The sequence below is a fragment of the Brassica rapa genome, chromosome A04 (genome assembly GCF_000309985.2).
Source record: "Brassica rapa cultivar Chiifu-401-42 chromosome A04, CAAS_Brap_v3.01, whole genome shotgun sequence".
NCBI classification, from domain to species: Eukaryota; Viridiplantae; Streptophyta; class Magnoliopsida; order Brassicales; family Brassicaceae; genus Brassica; species Brassica rapa.
Window position 1 is genome coordinate 5,888,384 of NC_024798.2, and position 26,943 is coordinate 5,915,326.

At 36.5% G+C, this 26,943-nt stretch overlaps 3 protein-coding genes and 4 long non-coding RNA genes across 8 annotated transcripts; 4 read left to right on the top strand and 3 right to left on the bottom strand.

Moving 5' to 3' along the window:
- Positions 1–945: 945 nt before the first annotated feature.
- On the top strand, positions 946–3,373 carry LOC103863600. The gene is made up of 3 exons (XR_004457776.1): positions 946–1,440; positions 1,527–1,596; positions 2,492–3,373. It is a non-coding gene; the product is annotated as an uncharacterized LOC103863600 (long non-coding RNA).
- On the bottom strand, positions 1,945–12,838 carry LOC117133765. Its single transcript, XR_004457779.1, has 3 exons — positions 12,285–12,838; positions 11,572–11,952; positions 1,945–1,958 (listed from the first exon to the last, which is right to left on the bottom strand). It is a non-coding gene; the product is annotated as an uncharacterized LOC117133765 (long non-coding RNA).
- LOC103863601 (TBC1 domain family member 13) lies at positions 6,531–9,945 on the bottom strand. Its single transcript, XM_009141351.2, has 9 exons — positions 9,510–9,945; positions 9,339–9,431; positions 9,163–9,267; positions 8,584–8,736; positions 8,119–8,217; positions 7,895–8,023; positions 7,568–7,747; positions 7,222–7,338; positions 6,531–6,936 (listed from the first exon to the last, which is right to left on the bottom strand). The coding sequence occupies exons 1-9, from the start codon at positions 9,810–9,812 to the stop codon at positions 6,781–6,783; spliced, it is 1,335 nt and encodes a 444-aa protein (XP_009139599.2). The 5' UTR covers positions 9,813–9,945; the 3' UTR covers positions 6,531–6,780.
- A 210-nt stretch (positions 12,839–13,048) lies between the features above and the next one.
- On the top strand, positions 13,049–13,867 carry LOC103863603. 2 transcript variants are annotated; one of them, XR_632034.3, is made up of 2 exons: positions 13,049–13,246; positions 13,491–13,867. It is a non-coding gene; the product is annotated as an uncharacterized LOC103863603 (long non-coding RNA). The 2 variants fall into 2 exon arrangements; XR_001958354.2 differs by having other exon boundaries at positions 13,158–13,246; positions 13,480–13,867.
- A 754-nt stretch (positions 13,868–14,621) lies between these two features.
- Positions 14,622–16,702, top strand: LOC103863604 (inosine triphosphate pyrophosphatase). Its single transcript, XM_009141352.3, has 8 exons — positions 14,622–14,825; positions 14,912–14,976; positions 15,099–15,162; positions 15,268–15,277; positions 15,798–15,829; positions 15,923–16,035; positions 16,161–16,237; positions 16,351–16,702. The coding sequence occupies exons 1-8, from the start codon at positions 14,687–14,689 to the stop codon at positions 16,475–16,477; spliced, it is 627 nt and encodes a 208-aa protein (XP_009139600.1). The 5' UTR covers positions 14,622–14,686; the 3' UTR covers positions 16,478–16,702.
- Positions 16,703–17,427: 725 nt separating this feature from the next.
- On the bottom strand, positions 17,428–21,266 carry LOC103863605 (probable pectate lyase 15). The gene is made up of 6 exons (XM_009141354.2): positions 20,914–21,266; positions 20,518–20,577; positions 19,913–19,996; positions 18,436–19,182; positions 18,207–18,345; positions 17,428–18,107 (listed from the first exon to the last, which is right to left on the bottom strand). The coding sequence occupies exons 1-6, from the start codon at positions 21,015–21,017 to the stop codon at positions 17,886–17,888; spliced, it is 1,356 nt and encodes a 451-aa protein (XP_009139602.1). The 5' UTR covers positions 21,018–21,266; the 3' UTR covers positions 17,428–17,885.
- Positions 21,267–21,611: 345 nt separating this feature from the next.
- LOC103863606 lies at positions 21,612–25,134 on the top strand. Its single transcript, XR_632035.3, has 2 exons — positions 21,612–24,155; positions 24,332–25,134. It is a non-coding gene; the product is annotated as an uncharacterized LOC103863606 (long non-coding RNA).
- The last annotated feature ends 1,809 nt before the right edge of the window (positions 25,135–26,943 follow it).

Consider the following 26,943-nt stretch of genomic DNA (forward strand, 5'->3'; position numbering starts at 1 on the left):
TAATTAATAATTCAAGAAAACAATTTTTTAAGAAAAATAATCTAAATTTGTAAATTAGTCTTTAACACAAAATAAGTAAAGCGGATAAAAACTATAATAATTAAGATTAAAAATTTAAATTGTCAGAGAAACAAAATGTAATCATAAAAATCAAATTTTACCCTCAATATTTTTGGAAAATAATTGTAAACATGTAACCATTTAAAATAATATCATTTTTGTTTGACCCTTTCCGTTTCAACCTATTTTTTTAAATTTGAATGCACCAGTGTTATTCAGGTTCATAAAATATTTGACAGAAAACAATTTAATTCTGAGTGAAAATTATAACATGATCAAATAATTTTGAAGACAATAAAACTGATCCGTGCTTAGCACGGGCGTTGATACTAGTATTTATATATTTCAGCAACAATTTATCATTATTTTATTATAATTTTGCTGAAGAAATAAGTTTTAATTTAAAAACAGAAAAAAATGGCTGAGAAATGAACACGTAACCATTGAGATTCTGGATAGATGTCTTCTCTCTTTTTATCATTTAACTTTTTTGGGTCAACTAAAACTTTCTTACTCCCAAAAAAGGGAGTAGATGTTTCATACAAATGGTAACAAAGCTAAGACGGCAAACAAAACTGGTTGCTATAACAGCAAAACTGAATTTAAAAACATGACAAAGAGGAGCAATCTTTACTCACTTACATATCTGTGTTGGAGTTGCTCTAAAAAAACATATTTCTTATTGTCAGAACATTGAATCGAATGTCGGAATATTGAAAAACTGACCCGTTTGAGATAGATTACTAACCAGATCTAATTTTAACGTTATAATGTTAATTTGTTTGGTTCGATTAAATATTTTCATTGGATCGTGTCGGGTTTTCAATATTAAATTGCGGATTGACGTAAAATCTACTATTTTGACAACAAGAAGGTATGATTGTAAATAAAAGGGGTATGATTTAACTATATATAGTAATGTCAAATGGGTGGGCTATAAATGGGTGGCCCGTGTCCAAATAGATATGGACCGAAATGGACAAGCCCATATTGAACCATAAATAATTTTTGTCCAAATGGATGAACCCAACTACATCTATGGCCAAATTTGGGCTTAACCAGTTGGACAATGGGCGGCCCAATAGGATTAAATGTCTAGGGTTTGAGAATTGGGGAAAACACAATTTTTTTTCTCACGAGTCGTGAGAGACAGAGAGAGCGCTTCTGCGATTCTTCTTCGATTCTTCTTTCTCATTTTCGATTCCTCTTCCTTGTGTTCGATTCGTCTTCCTCTTCTTCGTTCTTCTTTTGTTCTCCTTCGATTCCTTTGATTCTCCTTCGATTTCTGAGGCCAAAAACAATCCTAATCCCTTCGATGGCCAGAAACAAGCTTTTGTGGTTGTGGGTCGAGTCAGCACTGGCATAGAAGCAAAACTAAAGGTTGAAAATCTTTGATTAGTTCCCTAATTTTGGTTTGTTCTCGCACAAATCATGAAATGGTTAATTGTTCTCGATGAACTTTTCAGGTGCTTTACGGGTCTGGAGCTAGGAAGTTTGCGAGAAGCTGTTGCAGCTCTTGGTTGACCTCTCACGAAGGTATTGTTTCGTTATCTTCTCTTGAATTTGTTTGCTCGCAATAAACATGACAATAAGTTAATACAATTTTTGAACTGATGTGTAGATACGTTGGTTGTTTAATTAATAGAAAAACCAAAGTTGATTTAGGTTGATATCTCCTCGTACAACTATGGCTGAGCTGTTGATGGCTGTGTTATTTAATTAATACATAACTATGTATATGTTTGACGTGTTGTTGTTATGTGGATGATGAAGTGTCTACTTATTGTTAACTGATGATTTCTCTTATTTGTTTATTCCAATAACGTGATGAGTCTTGACTTTGCAATCCTTTTTAATTTTAAAATCCTTTTGACTTTGCAATCTAGAGATATTGAATTCTTATAATAATAAAATCAATCAAAGACTTTCTTTTGTTTACTGCTGTCTAGTGTCGTATATAGAACCTGCTCGTATATAGTAATATATGTCATGTGACCTTTCCGTTAAGCTCGTATATAGAACCTGCTCGTAAAGATCTCATTGTTTTAAGCTTGATTTTGATTAACTGATCACTGATGCTTTCTCTTGTTTGTTAACTGATGTTTTCTCTTGTTTGTTAACTGATGCTTTTTCTTGTTTGTTCTCTTATATTAGTGCTGTTATGCTGGTTTTTTATTACATTGCTTTATTAGTATGCGAGGAAATCTGTTTCTGTCGGCTTTGATCAATTTGTCCATTTTTCATAGGTTAAGAGTTTTAGTTAGTTGTGAGAAATGCTCTGATTTTTGCTTGATGTTGTTGTGAAAAATGCTCTGATTTTTGCTTGCTGTCTTTGCTTAGATTTATATGAACTCTTTGCTTGTTTCTGTTATGTATATATAGTCATTTGGTTTGATTCCAATCTTGTATCTTTTGCTTGTTAATATGTTAGGTGATTTCGAAGATGAAGATGAGATTGAGGAGAATGAAGATGAAAATAAAGAAGAACTGTGTTTAAAATGGCGCTCGCCTTTTGCGCCATGGCGCGAGGCGCACTCAGGCGACGGCTCCATCGCCATGTACCTCCTAGGCGAGGGTGGGTTCCGTAAGGCGCTCGCCAAGTGCGCATTGGTCATAAGGCGGTGCCTTAAAAGGCAACGCAAAGGCGAGCCATGGAGACGATGACGTTAACCGATACTAAACCACGTAGAAACCCTAACTTAATAAATGGACCAACCTTAAACCAAACTTAAAACCAAACGTCTAAAAACTTATCAAAACCCTAGCTTGCTCTTGTAGAAAAGCAAAGTTAAAAACTTAACAAAACATGGATCTCACGGACTGTGTTTTGCATAAGGTTAGTACGTACTCTCTTCTCTAATCTCATGGGGCTTTCTTCTGATAAAAACTATTTAATAAAGGCAAAATCACGTGAATGAAATTTGTATATTACGCACGGATACATAACTAACGTAGTCTTCAAGTGGGTCTTCAAGGCGAGCGCTTTCTTGCGCCATGGCGCAAGGCGCAAGGCACACACCTTATCGCCTTGGATCGCCATGCGCCATTTAAAACACAGAAGAAGAAGGAGAACAAGAACAAGAAGACGGTGGAAGAAAGAAGAAGAAGAAGGTGGTGACCAAGTGAAGAAATGAAACCCTCTTTGTTATAAAACAATGTTATGAACTTGTGAACTGATGTATTTTCACTTTTCAATGCTGTGTGAACTTGTGTTTTTTTTATCACTTTGAACTTATCTTTTGAATTTATCTTGTGTTTTTTTATAACTTTGAAACATGAAGTTGAAAACACAAGTATATCAAATTTATAAATCTTTTTAACTATATATGACATCTTTAAAATTGAAAAACTTAAGAATTTTTGCATCTTTAGAACTGAAATATATTGTTTACATTAAGTGGGCACATGGGCCGTCCATGGATAACCCAACAAATCATGGTCCTATTTGGTTATGGTCTCATTTGGACATGGTCCTATTTGGGCTTCGACCAAAAATGTCCAGCAAAAAACTGAAGCCCATTCGAACACACCCAAACCCGCCCAACCCGCCCATTTGACATCTCTAACTATATAATACATGTCATCATGTTAATTAACCATATGTTTCATGCAATAGTGATATATTGATATTATTTTAGATGTTTGATTATGAGAAAAAATATTGTACTGGTATAGATGGTAATCCTCAATTCAATTTGGCCACAATATAAAATAAGGAAGAATTTGGTAATCCTCAATTCAATTGCAATAGTCATATATTGATTTTCTTTTGTAAGGCAAATAAGGAAGAGTGTCAAACTATTCTCAGGATTTTAAAAGAATACGAAGCGGTTTCAGGGCAACAAATTAATTTTCAGAAATCCTCAATTCAATTTGGCCACAAGATTATAGAATCCAGTCGGCAAGAAATGAGAGATATTTTGGGTATTCAAAACTTAGGAGGAATGGGATCTTATTTAGGGTTGCCCGAAAGTTTGGGAGGATCTAAGGTACAAGTGTTTGGTTTTGTTCAAGATCGCTTGAATAATAGGGTTAATGGATGGACTTTTCGTTTTTTTACTAAAGGAGGAAAAGAGGTGATTATTAAATCAGTGGTCACGGCTTTACCAAATCATGTGATGTCTGTTTATCGGCTACCAAAAGCAACAGTAAAGAAGTTAACAAGTGCAGTAGCTCAGTTTTGGTGGAGCCCAGGAGGAAGCACAAAAGGCATGCATTGGAAATCATGGGATAAAGTGTGTGTCCCTAAAGACAATGGTGGCCTAGGATTCAAGGATCTCATGGATTTTAACACAGCGATGCTTGGTAAGCAAATGTGGAGGCTAATAGACAAGCCACATTCTCTCTTCTCTAGAGTTTTTAAAGGACGGTATTACAGGAATGCTTCACCTCTTGAACCGATCCGTTCTTACTCACCGTCATATGGCTGGCGGAGTATCATATCTGCTAGATCTCTGGTTTGTAAAGGACTAATTAAAAGGATGGGAACAGGTTCATCTATTTCGGTATGGAATGATCCTTGGATCCCAGCCACTCGCCCGAGACCAGCAAACAAAAACCTTCAAAATAGTTACCCGGACCTTACAGTGGATTCTTTCATTAATATGGAATCCCGAACTTGGAACCTTCAGGCAATTAGGGCTGTGGTGGATCCTCATGATGTAAAAATATTGAGAGTATGCCATTAAGCAGAAATCTGATGGAAGATAGAAATGGATGGCATTTTACTAACAATGGAAAATATTCGGTAAAATCAGGATATCAGGTGGAACGGGTTTATCCTGATAGTGAAAAACCACCAGAGGTTTATGGGCCTACAGTGGATGTCCTTAAAGCCTTCTGTTGGAAAATACGGTGTCCGCCCAAGATACAACATTTTCTATGGCAACTTCTTTCAGGTTGTATAGCGGTGTTGAAAAATCTAAAGGCGAGAGGAATACATGGGGATATATGTTGTGCTCGATGTGGGGATCCGGAAGAATCAATAAACCATGTATTTTTCGAATGTCCCCCAGCACGTCAAGTATGGGCTTTATCTAAAATCCCTTCGAGTCTCAGTTTATTCCCTACAGGATCTTTTTTTGGTAATATGGATCATCTTTTTTGGCGAGTTAATCCAAAAATGGATGATCATCAATTTGCTTGGATTTTATGGTATATATGGAAAGGTAGGAATAATAAAGTTTTCAGTAACCTGGATGTCGATCCAAGGGAAACCCTTAGACTAGCAGAATTGGAATCTACACTTTGGGCTGCGGCACAGGTGAACAACGACCAAAAACGGGAATTACAGGTACATACCAGACCCATATTGGTAACTTCAGGACGCTGGTGTTTTATAGATGGATCATGGAAAGATAAGGATCTATTTTCAGGACAGGGCTGGTATAGTACCCTACCGGGTTTCGATGGCTTATTAGGGGCACGGAATGTAAGGGCATGTCTTTCACCACTACATTCAGAGGTGGAGGCGCTGATCTGGGCAATGGAATGTATGAGGAATTTAAGACAGTTTCATGTTACGTTTGCAACGGATTGTTCTCAACTGGTGAAGATGGTTTCGGAACCAGAAGAATGGCCAGCATTTGAAAGTTACCTGAAAGATATCAAAGTCCTACAAGGAAGTTTCAACAACTCAGAGATTGTTCATGTACCTCGGACGGAGAATAAAAGGGCGGATAGCTTAGCACGTAGTGCTAGGAAACAATCGTCTTTCGTCGTTCACATGGATGCGGAGTTACCGATTTGGTTTACAGAGTCAGTTTGAGTCTGTGAATGTCTTGTTGTCAAAAAAAAAAAAAAAAAAAGATGGTAATCCTTTTTTTTCATTTGAGATGTATAAAATAATTTCTACAAATTATTAATCAGAACAGTTGTGTATACGTACGTACCATTGATCGTAAATAGAATTAGCACACGCAAGGTAATGAGTTGATTTTTTCTAATGAGTTAACATTATGTTATGGTGGGTGGACCATATGAAAAACGAAATCTAGTAATAAGAAAATTAATTGAGTTGAAATACAAGCAAAGAGATGTTACAAAGTATAAGAGAAACTGCCAACATCAGGAACTTGAAGTTTTCTGCGAACAAGGAATCAACCAAGAAACCGAATCAAGCCATAGCTACAAACGTACCGATCCATTTTCTTGAGTCTTCAACAAAATAACTTAGAATTCTCCAAGAAGAAGATAGTAAGCAGCAAGAATAAAGCACATCAGAAAAGACGTGAAGAGAAGGAAGAGGTAACAGTATGGAAAAAGGACGATCATAATCATTAACAGGATTAGTGAAATCGTTCCACAACTCATGACTTTAGGGCTCTTTGCTTTTATTGGAAGAAAACCAGGAGTTTTTATCCTTTTGACTTTGAACAAAATATTTGTCAGACAATTACTTCTTCATATTTTATTTATTTATGATTCAGATAATTTACCAAATCAAACCAAGAAAAGAAACTTGTGTGAAATGATCAAAGAAAAAAAAATATAAGAAAAGACAAATCCTAAAAACTCTCTATCTATAATATCTGTTACACATCATTACCATCAGAAGTCTCAACATTGAAGCAAGGTTTGATCTGAGATATTCTCAGGCAGCTACAGTTAACTTACACAATCATGTACATATGAAGAAAGAAAGTTGCAGAGTCTATGAATTCAAAACAACAAGGAGAAAGGGACTGAATGATTGTTAAAACCTGACCATCTTTATTTATTTTATTTAGAGCGCAATTTATCTGCGACATAGAGCATATGGCTGATGTTTGTAGGAGGATAGTTTTGAAGAAGTTTGAGGTTCGACGTGAAATCACCAGCTAGCAGACGCCGTCGTACTAATATCAACATTGCACAACATACTCGAAGTAGCGTCTCCTGCAAATTAAAGTTTCATTTTCACTTGTTAGCCTTCTATCTTACGAAACAACAAGTGCATGTAGAGCCAATTTACGATAAGATGCAAAGAGAATCTCTATGACTATACCACATACAAAAGCCATATCGTTGTAAATGTCTCCTAATTCTTCCCTACATACATGCACGATATATTGTCCTAAACTAAGCTGCTTAGAGGTATTGAAGTGAAACCCTTAATGACTCAAGTCACTCACAAGAATGGAATCCACTTCGGAAACTGAATAGTAATAAATTGAATACTACCTGTGGACCTTCGGGGTCGCTTAAGAGTGTGTCCCAGATGTGAAGGCTTTCCACGAAGTTGAACTCTTGAGTTAAGAGGAGTGTGATCCATCTGAACGCATAGAATTGTGGGTTTATCTGAAAATTGACACATGGGGTATCAACTGTCACAACGCTGAAACACTTCTATAAAATTACCGAAGCTCCAAAAAACGAAAATTTTGAAAGCACTGGTATATACTGGTATATATTACGGTTGCTTTTTAACAATACAACTCTGAACCAGCAACAATTCATACCGGCAAAATTTTCTATTCCGAGACATAATTAATGAATATAGCAAGGCGTCTCATCAGTGATATCTTACTTTAGTTGTGACTTCTAGGTGACGCCAAAGTTCTTCATCATGATGCTTTAAGAGCATGGACAGCCTTGTTATAGTGTAACGTATACCCACCACACTGTTATCAAGTTGCTGACAGAAATTATCTCGAAACCCACTCATCAATTCAACAAAACAGAAAAATGCATCTGCTTCAGCATACGCCTGCAACACTTAAAATGCCAGCGTTAAGCAAATAAGGGGGGACGAGGTGGTGTTCTATCCAAAAGACATCCATTAGAAGTAGAAAAATGTGAGTATAAATAAAACAAGGAAAAAAAAAGAAATGGTACATTAGCAAGAGCTACTCACTGCATTTCCTTTATCTGGGTCATTTTTAAAGATGTAGAAGATAGGTGCCAATATCTCATTCATCCCTTGTACATATCTGATGCCAGGATTCAACTTTGCAAAGATAGTCAACACGTTCTTCAAAGCATCCTGAAGATGCAAGACATGTACAAAATGACCGGGAAGACTATTAATATGCACATGTTTCAACCAAACGCTTTAAATAGGCAAACCCAAAATCCAACCTGATTAGATTTTGCTACCGGGGAATCTCCAGAGAAAAAGTGCATGTCTGGATGCGTACGCATCACATCACGGTCGATCTGTTCCAAGACTTCCGTGTCCTGAAAGTACCAGTTTAAAATTAGGAAGGTCATTTTGCAGCTTTAAATTCAACATGAAAAAAACAGTACTAAACCACGAAGAGAAAATGATATTTCATAGTGATTATGTGCAGTCACCAAAGAGTTATGCTTTTACAACCAACCGTAAGTGACAAAATCATGACGAAAGAAACAAAATTTTAGAAGTGCATAAGTGTGTGAGCATTTACAAACTAATATCTGATCATAATTCAGCTATATTATCCATGATACTATAACTTTCAGGCTACATTCAGAACTCAATACTAAGGTAATAACATCTAAACTTGACTCACAAAATTGATAATATTTGAGGATAATGATATCTCAAGCTGAAATCTAAAATACCTTGAAAAAGTTGTTCCATAAGCTTGTTGTTCCAAGACTTAAGGGATGATCCTCATGAGTTATCTCTGACCTTGAAAGGGCACCAGGGCCTTCGATTTTGGGATCATTACTATCGCCACCCTTTGATTTCTCCATCTTCCTAGTTACTTCAGACTAACTAGCCACAAAAATATATAGAAACCGGGTAATCTTAAATTGAAAAAAGGCGAAAGTGACATGAAAAAGGAAGAGCTATCACCAAGATAACGTAAGCATCTCTATAATGACCGATTCATCATTATTAACTACTTTATTTCTAATTGTACATCTAAGAAATATCATATGCACAATGGTCCTAGAACAGTCTGCTTAGTCAAACACATGACATCTATTTAGCTGTCATGTCAACATATTAAACCAACAAATACAAGCATGTGGATCAAAACTAATAAAAATGTATGCTTTCCCATTAATCATCACTGAATTCTACTTAATGACAGTGAATTTCCATCAACACGTCGCCCTTAGCTAGCGGCAACAAACCCATTATGTCTACTTCATCACTCGTTTGTGTCTGTTCGGTCAATCTAATGGACTTACGGGATTCATAAGAAGCTCCTCTTTGAATTGCTTGTACTGAGACCTTTTCTTAGCTAACTCAGAAGACCACAGGGAACGATCAGGTGAAAGATAGCCCAGTAAAAGCTGTCAATAGAAACAGTTAAAACTCAAATCCGTTCCTTTAAAGATCCAAAGATATTCGTTGATTTGGGTACCTTCCAGACGAGGGAGCGAATGCCAGCATCATCAGGTAGACCTTGTGAAGCGATTTTCCTCAATTCCTTTAAGTCTATCACCTTCTTCGACAACTATCACAAAGACCAATCAATCAATCAATCGAAAGAAAAGAATGTATAATGAGTTTGTGTGTATGTTTAAGGACTAACCTCAGCGACGACCTGCGTCTTCCGGGAAACATCCTCAGCCGCGGGAGTTACGCTTCCAGGTCCATCTACCCCGCTCCCATTCTGCAAATCGTTGGTCTCAGATTTGGAAGGAGGACGAATCGGAGCTGGTGCGGTGGAAATCGCGGAGGGAGAAGGAGACGGACGCTCGACGATCGGAGGAGATGGAGGGACGGTGGTGGCAGCGGCGGGAGGAGGGCGGAGAGGGCGATCGTCGGGGATGGGAGAAGGAGAGGAGGACCAGAGCGAACTGTTGAGCCACTCGGGGACACCTTTCTTCGCCATTGTTTTTGAGGAGTCTCTTGTTGCTTGCTAGTCGCTACTTCTTTCTTTATCGGGAGAGGAGAGAGGTTAAGACCAAAAGGAGCCCCGTGTACAGCTGGCTAGCTGGGTCACGCTCTCTCAATGCGTCCTTTTCTTTTTCTAAAATCCCCCAAATTAATACCCAACCTACTCCCAAATTTGCATAAATTGTCATCATTTTCCTTATTTTCCACCATATATTTTTCTTATACTAAACAAACTAGTGATCGAATTTTCACATTTTACTAAGTCGTAAACTTTTCATCTTTCATGAGATCCGTTAAACCATTATGTTAATTTTGATCATAAGAAGATGTTATATCAACATCGTGTATACTCTGTTTTTATTAGAGCTTTCTTAAAAATGAATGTAAAAATTGTATGCAGCCAAAAATCATTTTTGCAATTTGTGTGATTTCGATCGAGAGAAAATAAAGCAGATTACATTCTTTCGATTTTTTTAAAGACTCCAAACCATAAGTGAACCATCTATTAAGAGTTTCACCCAACTATTTTTTTCTTAACTTTGGAGAGTGATCAAATTATTCCTCGCACTTATCAATTATCTTTGCTAAGGTCAGATCAGAAATTGGTTTCTATCCATCCCGCCGGTGATTTCGTTCTCTCTGGATGTTGTACACAGTTACTTGAAATACGTATTTATGATTTCATCGATATTTGGATGATAAAGAAACTCTACTATTTGGTCTCATTCTGAAGTACCTCAAGCATTTTGGTTTCTAGGTGACTCCTCATCAGGGCCGAACCTCGATACAAACTCATCAACCATTTGTTTGAGGGCTAATTAGTATAAAATTTTATTTTGGGTCATTTTTTAACGAATAGGTAGCAGAGATGGTGCAAGAAGCTACTATTTGAATCCCTCCTTAGACTCCCTGGGTTTGAGTGCTGATTAGTGATGTTCTGTGCCAATATTTTGTTACTCGCTTCTAGTCTTCCAAATATCAGGCACACCATGCTCTTGACAACATGTATGGTTCGAGAAATTGCATTTGAGGAGAAAAGAAGTGGTCAAGGAATTCTTTAGCTCTAAAAATATACAATATGTCATATATCCTACGTTCCATTTTCTCATCATATCACCCGTTGATAGATGGTTTTTTATTGTCACCCAAACCAATAATGAGAATTTTGATGTTGAATACTGAAATCATACTCCCTTGTGTGAAGTGTTGTCGTTTAGGTCACTGGACCTTTCAGAGTTGGGCCAAGTCGAACAAAAGATTAGGCAAACAGTTAAACCGAATACGAGCCCATTACTTAACGAGCAGGCGAGCTTGGGAGTTAGTTACAAAAGAAGTAATGGTCATAAGACCATCTCCATCCATTAGGACCCATTAGAGGTCCTAATGATTAAATTAAGAATATTTGATGTGAATTGGCAAGTTTAGGACCTTAGTTAGTGGCTTTATAGTTTTCCTCCTCCAATGGAAGAATCCCTATGGGGTGCTTAAAATGTTTTATTTTTTTCTGAGTAAAATGATTTTGAATTAAAAGATCCTTTATAGCTTATCTTTCAATACAAAATCCTTTTGCTTGATCTCCCACATGTTCTGAAAGTCAACACACAGCTTCCCTTCTGCTTCAGAAGTCTTACCCTTGCTCACAGCCGGTTTACTTTTGCCCTTCGCAGCTTTGACACCAGCCGGCCGTGCCATGCCTTCATCTCCTCCAAGGCTCCATGACACTGACGTTGATGCCTGTGGTGATTGAATTCTACTGATGGAGATGAAAGAAATATGAATTTAGAAAGGGATAGTTGGTTGGGTTTTAAAGCAAACTTAATGAGAGTATGGGATTTGTTATGTGTAAATGCCCATCAAATCATCAATGTATCTACCTAATTATAAAACAACCAAAACACCTCAAAAGTTCATTTCATTCTAACGTAAACAAGGCCAATCAATGTATCTACTCCTAAAGACCATTTAATTCCAATCTAAACAATGTCTAACACTATTAAAGGATTGTCTCTACTTACCTCTGAACTTAAAGATCGATGGTTTGACATCTATGTGTGCCCTCTGTATCGTGCTGCTCCCTGCAAGACCTTTGTCTTCTTTATGTCTCTTCTCATTTACAGTCTCCCACGCAGCTCCAACTGTGTTTCAAATCAAAACACAAGACACTTCTTACTTCAAAATTAATACAAGAAACTTGGAACAGATAAAGACAATGAAAATTTAATCAAAACACAAGATACTTGGAACAGATAAAGACAATGAACCGATTTAATCAATAAACTTGGAACAGACTAAGACAATGAAGATTTAATCAAACACACAAGAAACTTGGAACAGATTAAGACAATGAAAATTTAATCAATCAACTGTTTTGAATCAAAACCAAAGTCTACTCAAACTTCTAACTCAAGACAAAGAAGGAAAACTTTGAATCATCAAATAAAAAGAGTAAAAAAATGTGATCTCTTACTCATTGTTATCGCTGTAACGGTGGTGGTACTGATGGCGCCGCCGACGATCTCCGCCGCGAAGGTCGGAGTAACCTACTCCACACCCGACTTCAGCTCTGGATCCGTCGAATTTTCACCACAAAGAATCGTATCAAAGATCGTTTCCATGGAGATCGAGGCGGTGAGGCTTCTCGATCCGATTCCGGAGATGAATGGCGCCTTCGCCTCCACGACGGTATCTCTGTTCCTTTCTGTTCCCAGTCCACTGGTTCCGATGCTGGCTTCAGATCGTTCGCATCGCCTTCGCCTCCACGATCGTTCGTGGGTAAAGCTTCATGTCCTTCCCTTCCGCAATCGCCCAAAGATCTCTATGATATCTGTCGGAGACGACGTGGTTTCCTCGCTGATGGGAAAGAAGACGAACATACGGATCGAACAACATCAAGAAGATTTCCACAGAGAGAGAGGAGGAAGAGATGTGATGACATCAAAGATGAAAAAAAAAATGAAACCAACCGGCCACGAGACCTTTCGTCTCAAATGACCCATCCAATGCACTGCTGCCACGTAAGGGTCCTTTACCACTTCTTAAATCACCAAATCAAGGAGCGCTCCTACCTAATAAAACCATTTATGATTTAATTTTTTGCCTTAATTACTTTAGGACCTCCTCTTAGATCTACTGATGGAGATGCTCTAACAACCTTCATCTTCAACAAGTTAGAGAGAGAGAGAGAAAAAAAAAGATTAAGTAGAAAAGCCTTCTCTCGGTATCCATTGCGTGTCTTCGAGGTCGAACGAGCGATTGAAGGCTGAGAGGTCGTCGTCTTCTTCGTAATCGATGTGGTAATCTTCTCTGGTGATCTCTCTGTACAAATACTTGTAGTACTTGCATAAACAAAACGATACCAGCTATTGTATCACATCGATCAATTGTAAAGGCATGAGAGTTTCTCTCCATACATTAGGGAACGAAGTACGGGTACGTAAACATTTCATGTGTGTTATTGCTTGCTAATGTTTGTTAGGTTGGTTGAATCTGATCGTATATCAAGTGACTAACCGGATAGAAGTGAAACAAAACTAGAATCAGAACCTTAAAAATAGTATCACTGATACTATATCAGAGTCAGGTTCTCAGCTTAGAGATATAAATTTGGATCCCTTTAGTACTGAAATCAGAAGGTTGATCTGTCTTACTTAAGTATGTGTTAGCTTGGTGAAAGTTTTTTGATAGTTGGACTTGATGGAATCAATCCATGGAAAGTTTGAGATGGAAAAGTTCCAGATTCAGGAGACTTGGAGTATGTGAAAGTTCAAGATTTTAGGCGTCCGGGCGAGTCTGGATCGGCATTGAACCAACAATGAACACTGATACAAAGAGACCAGACGCTGGAGCTAAACCAAAAACAGCTTCGGAGTCGCGAGGAAGAGAGAGTCACAAGAAGCAGACTGAATCGATGCTTTCTTCAATGTAGAGATAGCCTTGACTTTGTTAATAGTTTTAAAATAATGTTTGATATTATGTATGTAACGTTAAGTTGTTGAAATGTTTTGTGGATTGACAAAGGAGAAGCTGATAAAACACTTTATTTGTGTGTTTGCATCGCCGTGTTGGACATTATATCAAAAGCCGGTTTACCTAAACTAAGGGTATGACTGGTTTTCTTGCTACCACCCGCAAACGCAGCTTTTGCGGTTGGTAGCGGTTGTTGGCGTTTTGCAACAATCGCTCAAACCGCTTCAAACCGCTCTTAATCGCTCTGAACCTCATAAATTCAAAAGCTGGTTCCAGCTAGCGTTTGCGGTTGCGGGCGGTTGCGGGAGGATAAAAAAAATTTCTTTTTTTTCCAAAACAATATAAATACAAAAATAAAAATATTCAATAAAAAAATTAAATTAGAATTATAAAAATGCTAAAATATATCTATTATATTTTAATTAATATTATAAAACTTTAAAATAAAAATATTTTCTATAATTTTTAAAAAATTTAAAGTATAACTTTCTAAATATAACTTTTATATTTATTATCATATTATTATTTTTGATATTTTTATAATTGCATAAAATGTAAATATTGTTAATTTATTATTTAACCACTGCTGCATTTGGTAGTTAACCAGTCATAAGTATCCCGCAAACGCACCGATTTCTAACCGCAGAACCAGTCGTACAAATCTCTTAAAACCGCTAGAAACCGCAACCACCCGCAGCCGCAAACTCCCGCAACTGCAACTACAACCGCTGCGGTTGAACCAGTCAGACCCTAATGCTTGGTTCAATCGCAAACTTGATTTGACGAACAAGGATAACAAGAGTTAATGGGCCTACAAATACGTGAACTTGGCCCATTTATCTTCGAGAAATAATCAGACGGTCGGCGGAGAGTCAATTACTTTTAGCTATCTGAGAATAGAAAATGGCGGCGGCGGCGGCGGCGAAAGCAGCGGTGGTATTGCCACGTCCGGTGACGTTTGTGACGGGAAATGCGAAGAAGCTCGAAGAGGTCAAAGCTATCATCGGGAGTTCCATTCCTTTCAAGTCTCTCAAACTCGACCGTGCGTACCCCCCCTTTCGATTTCAATCTCGGTTCCTGTTTTCGTTAAATCTCATTCATTTTACTCGTTTGACTGTTGAGTTGCAGTGCCTGAGCTTCAAGGAGAGCCTGAGGATATCTCCAAAGAGAAAGCTCGTTTGGCTGCTCTTCAGGTCCACAAGCTGTTACCCTTTTCGATTACTTGTATTGATTGAAATTCATCATTCTTATGTGTAAATGTGTAAGCTTTATTGTGATCATACTGTTGTCTTTGTGTTTCATTGTGAATGAGAAGGTAAATGGGCCAGTGCTAGTGGAGGATACATGCCTCTGTTTCAATGCTTTGAAGGGTCTTCCTGGTATGTTTTCCTTACACATACATTCTCCGTTATTTCATTTTACTCTTTGAATATGTAGAGAAATTGGTGGTCACACTGTCTGATTTGTTTTGTGGGGTTTTGCAGGGCCTTACATGTAAGTTCTCCTCTATTAATGCTCTCTGCTTGTTTCTTTCTTGTCCATCCATCACAAGAGAGGATATGTTTTTCTACTTTTTCCTTATGTGTAACAAACTATGAATTAACTAGGTAAATGGCTTACAGACATAATAAATTTACCAAGCTTATCAAGTTACATCTGTATATCTTCTTTAATCTCTTGATCAAGTCCGTGTCATTTAGGTATGATTGGGTTGGATCAAGTCATGTTCTTAGTTGTTTTACTTAGCTGCTCAGTGGTCTGTGTTGTGATCATGGATGTCTTGATTCATTCCTTGAATAAAATTTAGAAGAGGCCTCTATTTTCTTCACTTACTGGAAATTATTAAGTAGGACTAGGAATACTAGGAATATATATATGTATATTTATATATATATATATATTTTACTGCTGGTCCGTATCAGCTTGATTCAGTGTGGGACCAACTGTGTAGGAGTTATGTAGAGTTCTTCTTTCTAGCATTTTTGATCTCCTTTCCTGTTTTTTTTTTCTGCAGCAAGTGGTTTCTTGAGAAGCTTGGCCATGAAGGTTGTGATAATCAACTGTTTCTTTTTCCTTTCTCACCTCACCCTTTGTTTTATTTATCTCCTAACCCCCAATCTTGGTCTGACTCATGTCCAGGTTTGAACAACTTACTGATGGCCTATGAAGATAAATCAGCTTATGCATTGTGTGCATTCTCTTTCTCGCATGGTCCAGGTGCTGAACCTCTTACATTTTTGGGGAAAACTCCGGTATGTTCGCTGCTCTTTTTTTTCTTATCAAACTTTCTACTCTTATCTGCTTAGTCATTTTAGAGTTTCTCTATTTGTTAATTGTTGAAATTTCGATTGATATTTCTTTGTTATTGATATGTTAGGGTAAGATAGTTCCAGCAAGAGGACCAACTGATTTCGGGTGGGATCCAGTGTTTCAACCTGATGGATATGACCAAACGTACGTGCGCCTCTGTTTTATCACTCGGAAAACGTTGTTTTAAACCTCTTTTTGTTTCAGATATCCTCAAAACTAAGAAAGCTTGTTTGGTGATTTTTCTATGTTGGTTGTAGTTATGCAGAAATGGCAAAGGAAGAAAAGAACAAGATATCCCATCGGTACAAGTCTTTAGCAATGGTGAAATCTCACTTTAAGGAGGCTGGCTACGTGTTCCAGACAACAGATGATGATACCAATTAAAGTGAAAACCCATTCCCCATTTTCCTTCAGCTTTTAAAGATTTGAGCACTGGTTCTCCTTTTTTTCTGAATTGCAATTAGAAACACTTTTGTTCACAAGTTTCTAACCAAAACATAAAATGGCAAAACATATTCATTGGATTTTGCTGTGTTCTCAAGAGACAGTAATACTAATCATTGTCTTGATTCATGAAATTTTGTTGTGTGATTCATTATTTAGTGGAAATGGACTGCTCTCAGTAGTAATATCATTCTTGAATGTTGCCATGAAACAAAATCTTTACCAGGAATCTAAACTTTTAATGTAGATTTCATGTAGCTTGCTCAGTATAAATAATGCTCGCATCTTCGAAGGCGTAACTTTAGATGTCCATGATATAGACTTATCTGGTGGGTGGATCAGTAATGGTAAATTAGTGCGTAGAATCTCTTGAAGATTTCTATTTTCCTTGCTTGTTTGTTTGAAAAGAAAAAGCCCTTGTTTGGTAATATCGTTCATTTAAAACTCTGATGGGAGACTTGTATGACTCTGGCAGGATGGCAAAGTAAGGAGATGATATTATATGTTTCACATGATTTACCGTTTGTGATCAGACAATGTATTTATGAGAGAACAACCAGTGGATAAAGCTCCTCATGTAATCTTTTGGAAGTGCTTAAGAAATGAATCCAGCAAGCGTACAGAAAATTCCAACTAGTAACGTGCAGAGCAAGAAACAGAACCACTTACTTCTCAGTTTAAAAGAAGAAAGAAAGATCGGATTCAACGGTTTATGGGTTTGGCATCACATCACATGTTAGTGTAACAACTCCTTCATATTTACACTCCCACAACTGTTTTGTGGTTTCATTCCTATATTTCACAAGTATGTAGTTTGCTTTAGAGGTTGCTTTAGAATTCAAAAATCAATTCAATCATCCAATTACTGAAACACTCAAGCCAACAAAACATAAAAGACAACGGAAGTTGCAATAAAATCAAGAAAGCTTTTCAATCGTCTTCTGTTACAAATTTTGCTTTACTATGACCACTAACTTGAAAGAGAAAACCCAAAAAGACTACAGACGCAAGGGAGTGAGATCCAGTAAAACCAAAGGGACTTCAACAACTCCAAAACCAAAGAGGGGAAAAAAACAAAACCATAAGAGACTCTAAAAAGAAGGAAAACCTTTTGAACAACGCTTCTGAGCTTGCTCCTCTTTGTTTCCCCCAACACCATTTTTAAAGAAAAAGCAAGCTGAGGTTGACCAATTCCTACCACCCGTAAGAAAACTGAGCGGGATCTGCCGAAACAATGATACGACCACAACGAAACGAGAAAGCAGAAAGACTACTATATATTCCACTTTCCATAGATATGGGGAAAGGGTTTAGGGTTGGTTAGTTACTACGGGTGGTATAGAGAGAACTAACAAGGTCTGCCTCTGCGGCAACCTAGTGCTCCTGCAGTAGAGGTTATGGTGTGGACCATTGATGATGGTTTAGCTGCTAAGCTTGAGGCTCGTCCATAGCTAGCTGAGGCTTCTGCTCCTGATGCCTTGAAGAATGCTCCATTCAGTAGCAGATCTCCTTCTGATCTCCAATTCCACTTCTGCCATTCACTTGCATCTGTCTCTACTCTTTTCGTCACCTATTTGATCCACATTTTATATAATCTTTGGTATGAGGATAACTGTACACTACAAGACCTTACTCTGTCTCAGTAAGACAAAGGTTTTAGAAATTGAACCTCTTTGGCGAAAGGGTTCTTAGGAGCAGCATATCTGTTTCCTTGACTGTTTATGGTTGGATCTGCACTCCCACCAATTGCGTACATCTCCCAGTGTGTGTAGTCGTTGTTGACCACATGGAAATACCCATGTCTGCACCTGCAATTGCACAATCCAAATTCTACTATCAGAACAAATGATGATAGCTTAAGTCTAAGAATTTCAAAAAAAAAGAAAAAAAGAAGTAACCTTGGCATTCTCTGAACCAATCCTTCTCCAAAATGGTTGTAAGCAATGGTCACTTGCATCAGCTTGTCTATTGTGTAGGAATCACTGTGGCCGAGCAACATGACCTCATTGTGGTGTGTAAAGTGATTATTGGAAACGGTAATAGCAGTAGAACCCATGACAGCATCCACAAGGCCATCAGCACAGTGAGAGAGAGAGTTATGATCAATCCAGATATGAGATGACTGAAAGATAGAGACTGCATCACCATCAGCCATTGTCCTCCAGCCAAAATGAGATGGCGAGCTTCTAACCATGGCGTTTCCAGTAGGCTTGCAATCATGAATGTGAACACCATGGATGATGACGTTGGTGATAAACTGGAGGGTGATGCAAGCACCGTTAGCTATATGGACATTAGCACCACGACCATCAATGGTCTTGAAACTGTTCATAATCAGCTCTTGTTTCAGCTCTATCACCATATCTCTCTTGAACACAATCCATAGAGGCTCATCTTGGATAACCGCGTGGCGAAGAGTTCCTGGTTTGGGGTTAATAACGTCTTCATCAGTGGGGTCAGTGACAACGTAGAAGCGTCCATCACGACCACCAACAGCGTTGCGTCCAAAACCGATCCCACAATCGGCCAGGCGTTTGCGGTTCTTATGCCAGTTACGGTCACAACGCCAACAGTCATCGATCGGGTTACCGGTTCCACATGAGAAAAATCCAAGCTTCCTCCTTGCTGTGATGTTATGTTCGCTCCTGAAAATCAAAACACAACACATGAATTCAAATAAGGATTTCTTTTTTATGGTTTTTACCGGAATGTAGAGGGCTGATTAAAACATCTCAGCCACCGTTAATGTTTGTTCTTACCTTACCTAACGTAATAAATTTCTTTGTAGGTTTATGAGGTCAATAAAGTAGTTGTTCTTACATTGATTTTTCGGTCTCATTAATGTTCAAAGTGGTGAAAAACTAAAATAGACCAAAGATGATAGAGACTCTCAGAAACTAAATGCCACAAAAAGACGGTAGAGAGCAGTTGCAAAAGTCCAATAAAACAGAGAAAGAAAAGTGAATCGAACTAATTGAAGAGGCCGTTAAATACAAAACAAGACAATGTCCGTGCGAACTCTGACAATTGCGAGAGCGTGGTGAAACGACAACGTGTCAGTTTTATTCTAGTGCTGGTCTCATGTCTGTACCTATCTATATGGTTTAAGTAGCATAGCTTCACGACGAAAATTTAAAGAGACATGAATAGCAACTCAACTTTTACGGATAAAAAAAACAAATTTAATTAAAATAAAAAAAATTCAAGACTTTTGTTGTATGTTCTTTAAGACTAACACATAAGTTTGCTTCTGGGTTCTTTAATTAAAAGACATGTCGTCTGAAATGCAATTTGTAGATAATGAAAAAATGATGTATTCCCGAGAAAACTTAATGCAGTCACACAAAAGAGAAAGACATAGAGAGAGAAACTCACATCTGAACAAGGGTAGAGACTTCATCAGCAACTTTATCTGGATCATCAACCGCGTGCTGTTCATTCAACTCCACACCTTCAAGCCTGCGAAATGACGCGACCAACCATAAACTACAATTATCAACACATTTAATTTTTTTTTCAAAAAGGAGATCAGTCCGACACGTGGTAACATCTTAACGCAAGTAAAATCGGATAATATGTAAATGCGAGAGTAGAGCACAAACGTTTTGATGAAATTGACTATTTTAGCCCTTCTGAGAAACTGAACGTTATTTTAACTTTTATCATCGCCGATAATTTGTTTACTGACGTGGAATATGTATATGATAAACATTAATTAAACTCTACCACCCTAGGCTAGAGAGACAGAGCATGTGTGCGTGACCGGCGATGAAAAAGGTAAAAAGGAACGGTTAACGAATCCGAGGATCCTTAGCATATCAACGGCTAGGATTGTTAGTTAATATTCCACTTTGTTTTTTTTTTTAATTTTAAAACTGAACAAAAAGGTTAAACCTAGCGGTTAAAAGCGCGTTTCATGTTTTCGTGAGCGGCGGCAAAACAAATAAATAAATAAATCAAGTTTTGTTTCCCTATTTTACCTGTTCGCCGCCATTGTTGAGGTGTTTTTTGAGCTCTGCAACTCCTCTGTTTTCACCTTCCTGGAAAAAAAACAGAGCATTATTACGGAATCTGGAGTCTTGAGCTCAAAACTCTCACAGAAAGAGATGGAAAATATCAAAATCCTTCGTAGAAAATAGACAATGCAGCTTAAACAGAGACTTAGTATCAACACAGAAGAAGAAAAAAGTTCAGCTGCGAAACAAATCAAACGAAGAGAGAAAGTAAATCAGGACTACTTAGAACAGAGATGGAAAATGTTAAAATCCTTCGCAGAAATTGAGAATGCAGCTTAAACGGATACTTAATAACAGCTCGGAAGAGAAAAAAATAGACTAGATCCGAGGACGAAAACGAAACCATAGCGAAAGAGAGACCTGGAGCTAGGGATTTCAATTTTCCGGAGAATCGTTGCACTGAGAGCTAAGAGGACGAGGACGGTCAAACAAACAGAGGTCACTTTCTGAGACGACGACGCCATTGAAGAAGCTTCTTTACGAAATGCTCTCACTTTTTCTCGGGAAAAGGGAAACGGCGAGAGGAGAGAGGAGGTTAGAAGAAGCAGGAGACGAGTGACTGATTAGTGCACAAGCTCCAAGGTAACCGTCTCCGTTATTTATACGCAAGAAAAAGGAAACGTTAACGTTGCCGTTAGCTTACAAACGCCGCTACTTAACAGGCAGTGAAGTTGTTACTTTTTTATCTATAGGTGAGGTTAAAACTATGAACAATTAAGTACTCGTATGAATTTAACGTTTTCGTTGTTTCGCAATTTATACTTTCACCGTCTCTTGTTTACCGTTTAGTCCCTTAATTCTAACGCCGTAACTTGAACGAAACCCTCAACTGCCGTAACCGCCTCATGTCTCATTTGCATAATTATTATCTTAATTAATACTCCCTCCGTTTTTTAATATAAGTCGTTTTAGAGAAACTTTTTTGTTCCAAATTATATGTCGTTTTCGGTTTTTTATGTAACATTTATTAGTAATTAATGTTGTCTGACCAATGATAATATATCTTCTATTTTTCTATTGGTTAAATTGTGGTTAGGTAAATAATTAATGATGTTTTTGTTTCGAAAATATAAGAAATTAATGATTTTCTTAATCTATGTGCATAGCTTCAAAACGACTTATAATAAAAAACGGAGGGAGTACTCATTATAAAAATCGTTATAAGACAATCAATACTTAACATTTCTGCATTGTCAGTTATTTACTCTTACTTACTTCGATCGGGTTTCCTAATCGAATTATTATCATCGTCAAAGTTCACATACCATTATATAGTGTAAAACTGTAAATTAATTTCGGATAAATTAAGGTACAAATTTTTCTGGATAAATTTGAAAATAAATTATTATTTTTTATTTGCGCAGATGAATAAATATTGTTGGTGTGGTTGATAATCAAATGTAATAAATTTTAAATATCTAAAGTGTCTTACAGGTGTGGTGTAATTTTTCAGTTACAAAAAAGAAAAAAAATAATAATAGTAATGCAAACAAATTGTTTTTTATGCATCGAGCTCAAATATCTTTGGTATACATGATTATTTTCTAAATTAAAATTTCTAAAAATGGACTCTGGATTTGAAAAGATTAAGATGTAATGTGAGAAATATTAACGAATTGAGCAAATGTCTTAGATCCTTAATCCCAAAAGTGTTGTAGACCAAAATTTGAAAATAAAGTAAAGTTAAAAATCAAGATATATTAACAGTGTTTTTTCAACATTGTTCTATACTACTAAATACATACTGATGTTACATTCTGGTAGGTAGTTAAAAAGTTTTACACGAAAAGTAAATAAATGATCTCACATCTAAAATGGGACTCCGTATATTATTCAATATTGCAAGGGAAAAACATTAATACATACATACATGATGCATACTAAAGTAAGAGAATCAGATGTGATTAGGAAAAGGATGCGCAGATGTGTGTGATTAGTTAATGGAAGAAACGAAATTAACTAACGGAACTAACGAATTAAGGACGTTGTAAACGCCACGTCATCAAAAGACACGGATGCTAATGGGTCACCACTGGTTATATATGCCGGATTTAAAGGAAAATATTTTCTCCAACTTAATTAATCACAATTTTTTTGTATCCTTTCATGTTCCTGATTTTTATTTCTCAGGCGCATATTACGGTCACTTGTTGACCGGCCACATCACGCCGTAGTATGTTTCCACCAGATGAAAAAAAAAGATAATCCATGCAAAAGTGAAACCAAGATACCATTTTTTATATTCCAACATATTTATAAATTAAATCGGACATAAAAGAAACCTCTCTCTTTGTAACTTCTCTTTGGCTGGCAAAAAATCCCGCTCTTAAAGTTCCGACGGTTTGACCTAGATTCGCTGTCGAGAGCTTCTCTTCCTCCTTTTTCATTTTTCCCTTTACTCTTGTTGCTATTTTTCTTGTGATGTCAGATATGGTTTACACTCTGCTGGTAGTCTTCTCGTTGAACTCTATTTATGCACTTGGAGGAGGTAGATCTGGCGTCCAAGGGTCCTATTTTGGAGTACACCGAGGCATTGCGAGTATTTGTGGAAGGGAGTTGGTGTTTAGGGTTTTGATTCTTCGCAGATATCGTTTTTCCCTTTTGCAGATTTGTTCGGTTTCATGGTGATGGCGGCGCGTGAGGGTATGTGTTGAGTTCTCCCTTGTTCTGATTTGTTTCTGTTTGCGGAGGTTGTCTCCATGGTGGTTGGAGCTGTTAACTTCTTGTGTGATGCGGCTTGGTGTCTCGTCTCAGCTCTGGTTGTATTTTCGTTCAAAGGAGCGCATGCTCAGTCTTCCAGGTGGCTGTGGGGTTGCGAATTGGGTAGGGTCTTGTGTGTATAGCTCATTGGTTTTGGGTTGGAATTGTCGTATATGGCAGAGAAAGATTCTTCTCTGGCTGCTACTCTCCTTTTGCTCATCCTCCTCACTGTCCAGATCAAGTTTATGCTCCAGCCATTTCGCGTGTGATTTCAAATCTTCCTCGGACTCGCTTTTCTGCTACTATTTGCCTCTCCAAGGACAGGTGGTCGTATAGCGCAGAAAAGACTGGATGGAGTTCTCTTATTCAGAACAAGACTCTTAGTCAGACCAAGACGCTGGTTTGCAATCTTGTTCGAGTCAGTACGGTTGTGTCGTCGAGGAGACTTAGGTGGGGTTTGGAAATCCTAGTGTCACAGTGTCTTTTTGGACTCTTTGGCAGGTTAAATCTCTTCTTCTTTTGCAGGGCACGAGGAGCTTGCATCTAGATTTTGTCTCCATCACAGCCCGCTTTTGATCCAGACATTCCTTCCCGTGGGTTTTGCAAGGATACGATAGTGTTCTGAAAATTTGTTATCTCCCTCTCCTTATTTTTGGTGTCAAGAAATTTATTGTCAATGAAGATCACAAGCTTGAAAAAATCGTGATGAATCAGCTATTCCGGTGATTTCACGAGAATTATCCGCATCTGAGGTAACGAGGATTATGGAGTGAACTAGCGGAATGCGCCACTGCGGTGGTTGAGCGAGGCTAGGGATGAAAAGTTTGAATTAGTTTATTTTGTCTGAATCAAGCTTGTAAATTGATATTTGAATTTTCAATTTACCTGGTTGAGTAATGAAGGTAAATACTAAAAATGAAGATACCATTTTATTCTATGAATGAACTATATATGAGTATGAGTGTTTGGTTGAGCCACTGTGGTCTCCGGTGGTGCGTAGTTGCAGGCTTCACGGATCCAGTCTGTGGGGTCAGGTTTAAGTTGTGATACCTTAAGCCTTTCTCGGGTTTTTATGCAGATTCACGAAGATCCATGGTTCTCCGGCCTTGTGGCGTGTTGGTGGAGGGTTTTTATTTAAGAGACACAATGTAGTGGGTAGATTTGGCCTCAGATATGAAATGCAAGTCTCCTATGCTCAATTAGATGCTCGTTCTGAGGACGGTAGATAACTTGTGTTAGGGTTTTCTCTATGGCGATGGAGGGAAGACGGTGGAAAGGTGTGCCCTAGGACAATCGTCTCATCGTTTTGAACTGGCGAAATTATTGGCTTTGTTGGGTTTTTTCTACCCTTACACTTCTCTCTCTAGTTTCGTGTTTGTGGATCCGGTGGACTCTCCCTACGCGTGAGGTGGTGGTTGTTTGTGCTACCACCTCATTTTCGTTTTTTTCGGTGGAAACATCTCGGAGGAAGTCACTCAACTTTCGGTTTAACTCTCAGGATGTTTTTCCAATGGTTGTCTTAGTCGATATGGCTTCCTCTTCGACGGTGGCTACAAAAGATTTTTTGGTGTTTGGGAGTCTAACTTTTCTTTAGATAGATGATTTTAGATTTGGGTAAAACCAGTTATGGTGGTTTTGTTTAATTTTAGCTTTTTTATATTTTATTTGCTTTATTTTTTTCAGCTTTCTTTTTAAATTAAAAAAATTGAAAAAATATTTTTAATATGAAGAACCTCTTAAAAAACTATATCTGATTTTCAGAAAAATCCTACTTAAAACCTTACACTTAAACACTCTTAAAACCATGAATTTTTCTATTAAAAATTATATCTTCCAAACTGATAAAATTAACATATCATTTTTTTTGTCACATTATCGTTTCACAATTATTGTCACTATATCATTGTATTTTTTCTTTTTATAAAATTCTCTCAAATATCTCATATTGTCTGATTTTAATTATTTAGTCTCTTGACATTGTGTTTATTTGATTAATCAAAACACACTATCATCGTATTATGCGTTTGACCATTCTCTCTACGGGTATTGAAATAGATTAATGTATATTTTGTTTAAGTATTTTTTTAATGAATATTAAATTTGTATTTACTATAAATTTGATTTACATCAAGTGTATTCTGTTTTTAAATATTGCAACAGAAAATAAACTTACTCCCTACTCCCGAACCAGAAAGAAAGAGTGTCCCTAGCTTGTTCCCTTCCATCACAATTACAAGACTAAATTTATTCCTGATTTGTTTCTCAATGATCTTCCCCAGAGCGGTTGTTTAAGTATTTTCCATTATATTTATCTTGTACTCTCATTTTAAGGGAATTTTTCGTCTTTACCACATTGTTAATATCATTATTCATATTTACTTTCATCAAAGGTACATTTCGCAAATACCTTCTTCACTAAGAAACAAAAAAAAAACTGTTATGTCTTTGCTATATATATATAATAAATAATTATTTAAATAAATTTTTAAAAAATTTTAAATTTTTTTTATAGTTTTCAAATTCGAAATTTTTATAATTTTTTTTGAATTTTTTTTAAATTTTTCTTTTTGAAATTCGAAAATTATTTTGAATCTATTTTTTTTTTTTTTTTTCAACTATTTTGAATCTATTTTTATAAATACATATATATATATTGGTATTTATATATTTATTACAATCTTAAACTTCGCATTCATAAACACTATCCACCCTTCAACTCTAAACCCTAAGTCTTAACCCTAATGTTAGAAATGTCTTTTTATCTCTTTAAAAATGAGAGTAAAGTGGTTAAGCTAAACATGAAAAGTGATATTAGGAATATAGTATTTTAGGCAAATTACCCTCATTTTATCATTTTATGTGGTTTCATGTTGTGTTTACTTTAAAAACTTAATATATATGGGTTCTGATTTGAGATATGTATCACTTTATTCACTGAATATGAAAGTTGTGTGGATTTTAGATATTAATTTGGATACAATAATCTTAGATTTTTGTTTTATATCATTCATTTTTCTTTTGTGATGATTATAGAGTTTATTTTTTTTTGCGCTACACTCATTCTATTTTTAAAATTGTTGTTTTAATTATTTATTAATTTTTGGGTGTGGTTTCATAATTTTCTTGGTTAAATTTCCTTTATTCAAATTGTGTGACCAAAAAGGAAAAGAACAATCCGTGAGTTCACTTTCTTTCTTTTCTTTTAAATTTTTGTTCACCTTGGTTTGATGAAAGTAAATGGATTACCATATTTTTTTCTTATGAATTTTCATATCTATTCTAAAAATTTATGTATTTCTTTGAGCTATATTATGTAATTTCACTAACTTTATTTGTTAAGGTTATTATTTTTTTATTTTTTGTGTAAAATTTCTATTTTGATTATGTATTAATCTTTAGCTATGGTTTATATCATTTTTCTTGTTAGTTTCTTTGAACTTAAGATTGATGACTAAAAAATAGGATTTTCTTTAAAACATTGCAATTAGATTTTAAATTTAATTTTACTTTTTTACTAAATCATATAAATAATAAAAAGTAAAAATTTATAAAACATAAACAAAAAATTTATTTAATTATTCTATATCTTTCCTAAAACAATAAAAAAAAATCTATAATTATTAAAATATATATTTATATGTATAACATAACTTCACAAAACAAATTGAAAATATAATAATTATCCATTTT

Excerpts from the sequence above, each read along its gene's own strand:
- LOC103863604 (XM_009141352.3), top strand. The coding sequence starts at position 14,687 with ATGGCGGCGGCGGCGGCGGCGAAAGCAGCGGTGGTATTGCCACGTCCG. Across the intron at positions 14,826-14,911 it reads CAAGTCTCTCAAACTCGACC|TGCCTGAGCTTCAAGGAGAG; the intron begins GTGCGTACCCCC and ends GTTGAGTTGCAG. Across the intron at positions 16,238-16,350 it reads CCTGATGGATATGACCAAAC|TTATGCAGAAATGGCAAAGG; the intron begins GTACGTGCGCCT and ends TGTTGGTTGTAG.
- LOC103863605 (XM_009141354.2), bottom strand. The coding sequence starts at position 21,017 with ATGGCGTCGTCGTCTCAGAAAGTGACCTCTGTTTGTTTGACCGTCCTC. Across the intron at positions 20,578-20,913 it reads ATTGAAATCCCTAGCTCCAG|GAAGGTGAAAACAGAGGAGT; the intron begins GTCTCTCTTTCG and ends TTTTTTTTCCAG. Across the intron at positions 18,108-18,206 it reads AGAACCCTTTCGCCAAAGAG|GTGACGAAAAGAGTAGAGAC; the intron begins GTTCAATTTCTA and ends TGGATCAAATAG.
- LOC103863601 (XM_009141351.2), bottom strand. The coding sequence starts at position 9,812 with ATGGCGAAGAAAGGTGTCCCCGAGTGGCTCAACAGTTCGCTCTGGTCC. Across the intron at positions 8,024-8,118 it reads CGGTAGCAAAATCTAATCAG|GATGCTTTGAAGAACGTGTT; the intron begins GTTGGATTTTGG and ends TTGCATCTTCAG. Across the intron at positions 7,339-7,567 it reads ACCTAGAAGTCACAACTAAA|ATAAACCCACAATTCTATGC; the intron begins GTAAGATATCAC and ends GTCAATTTTCAG.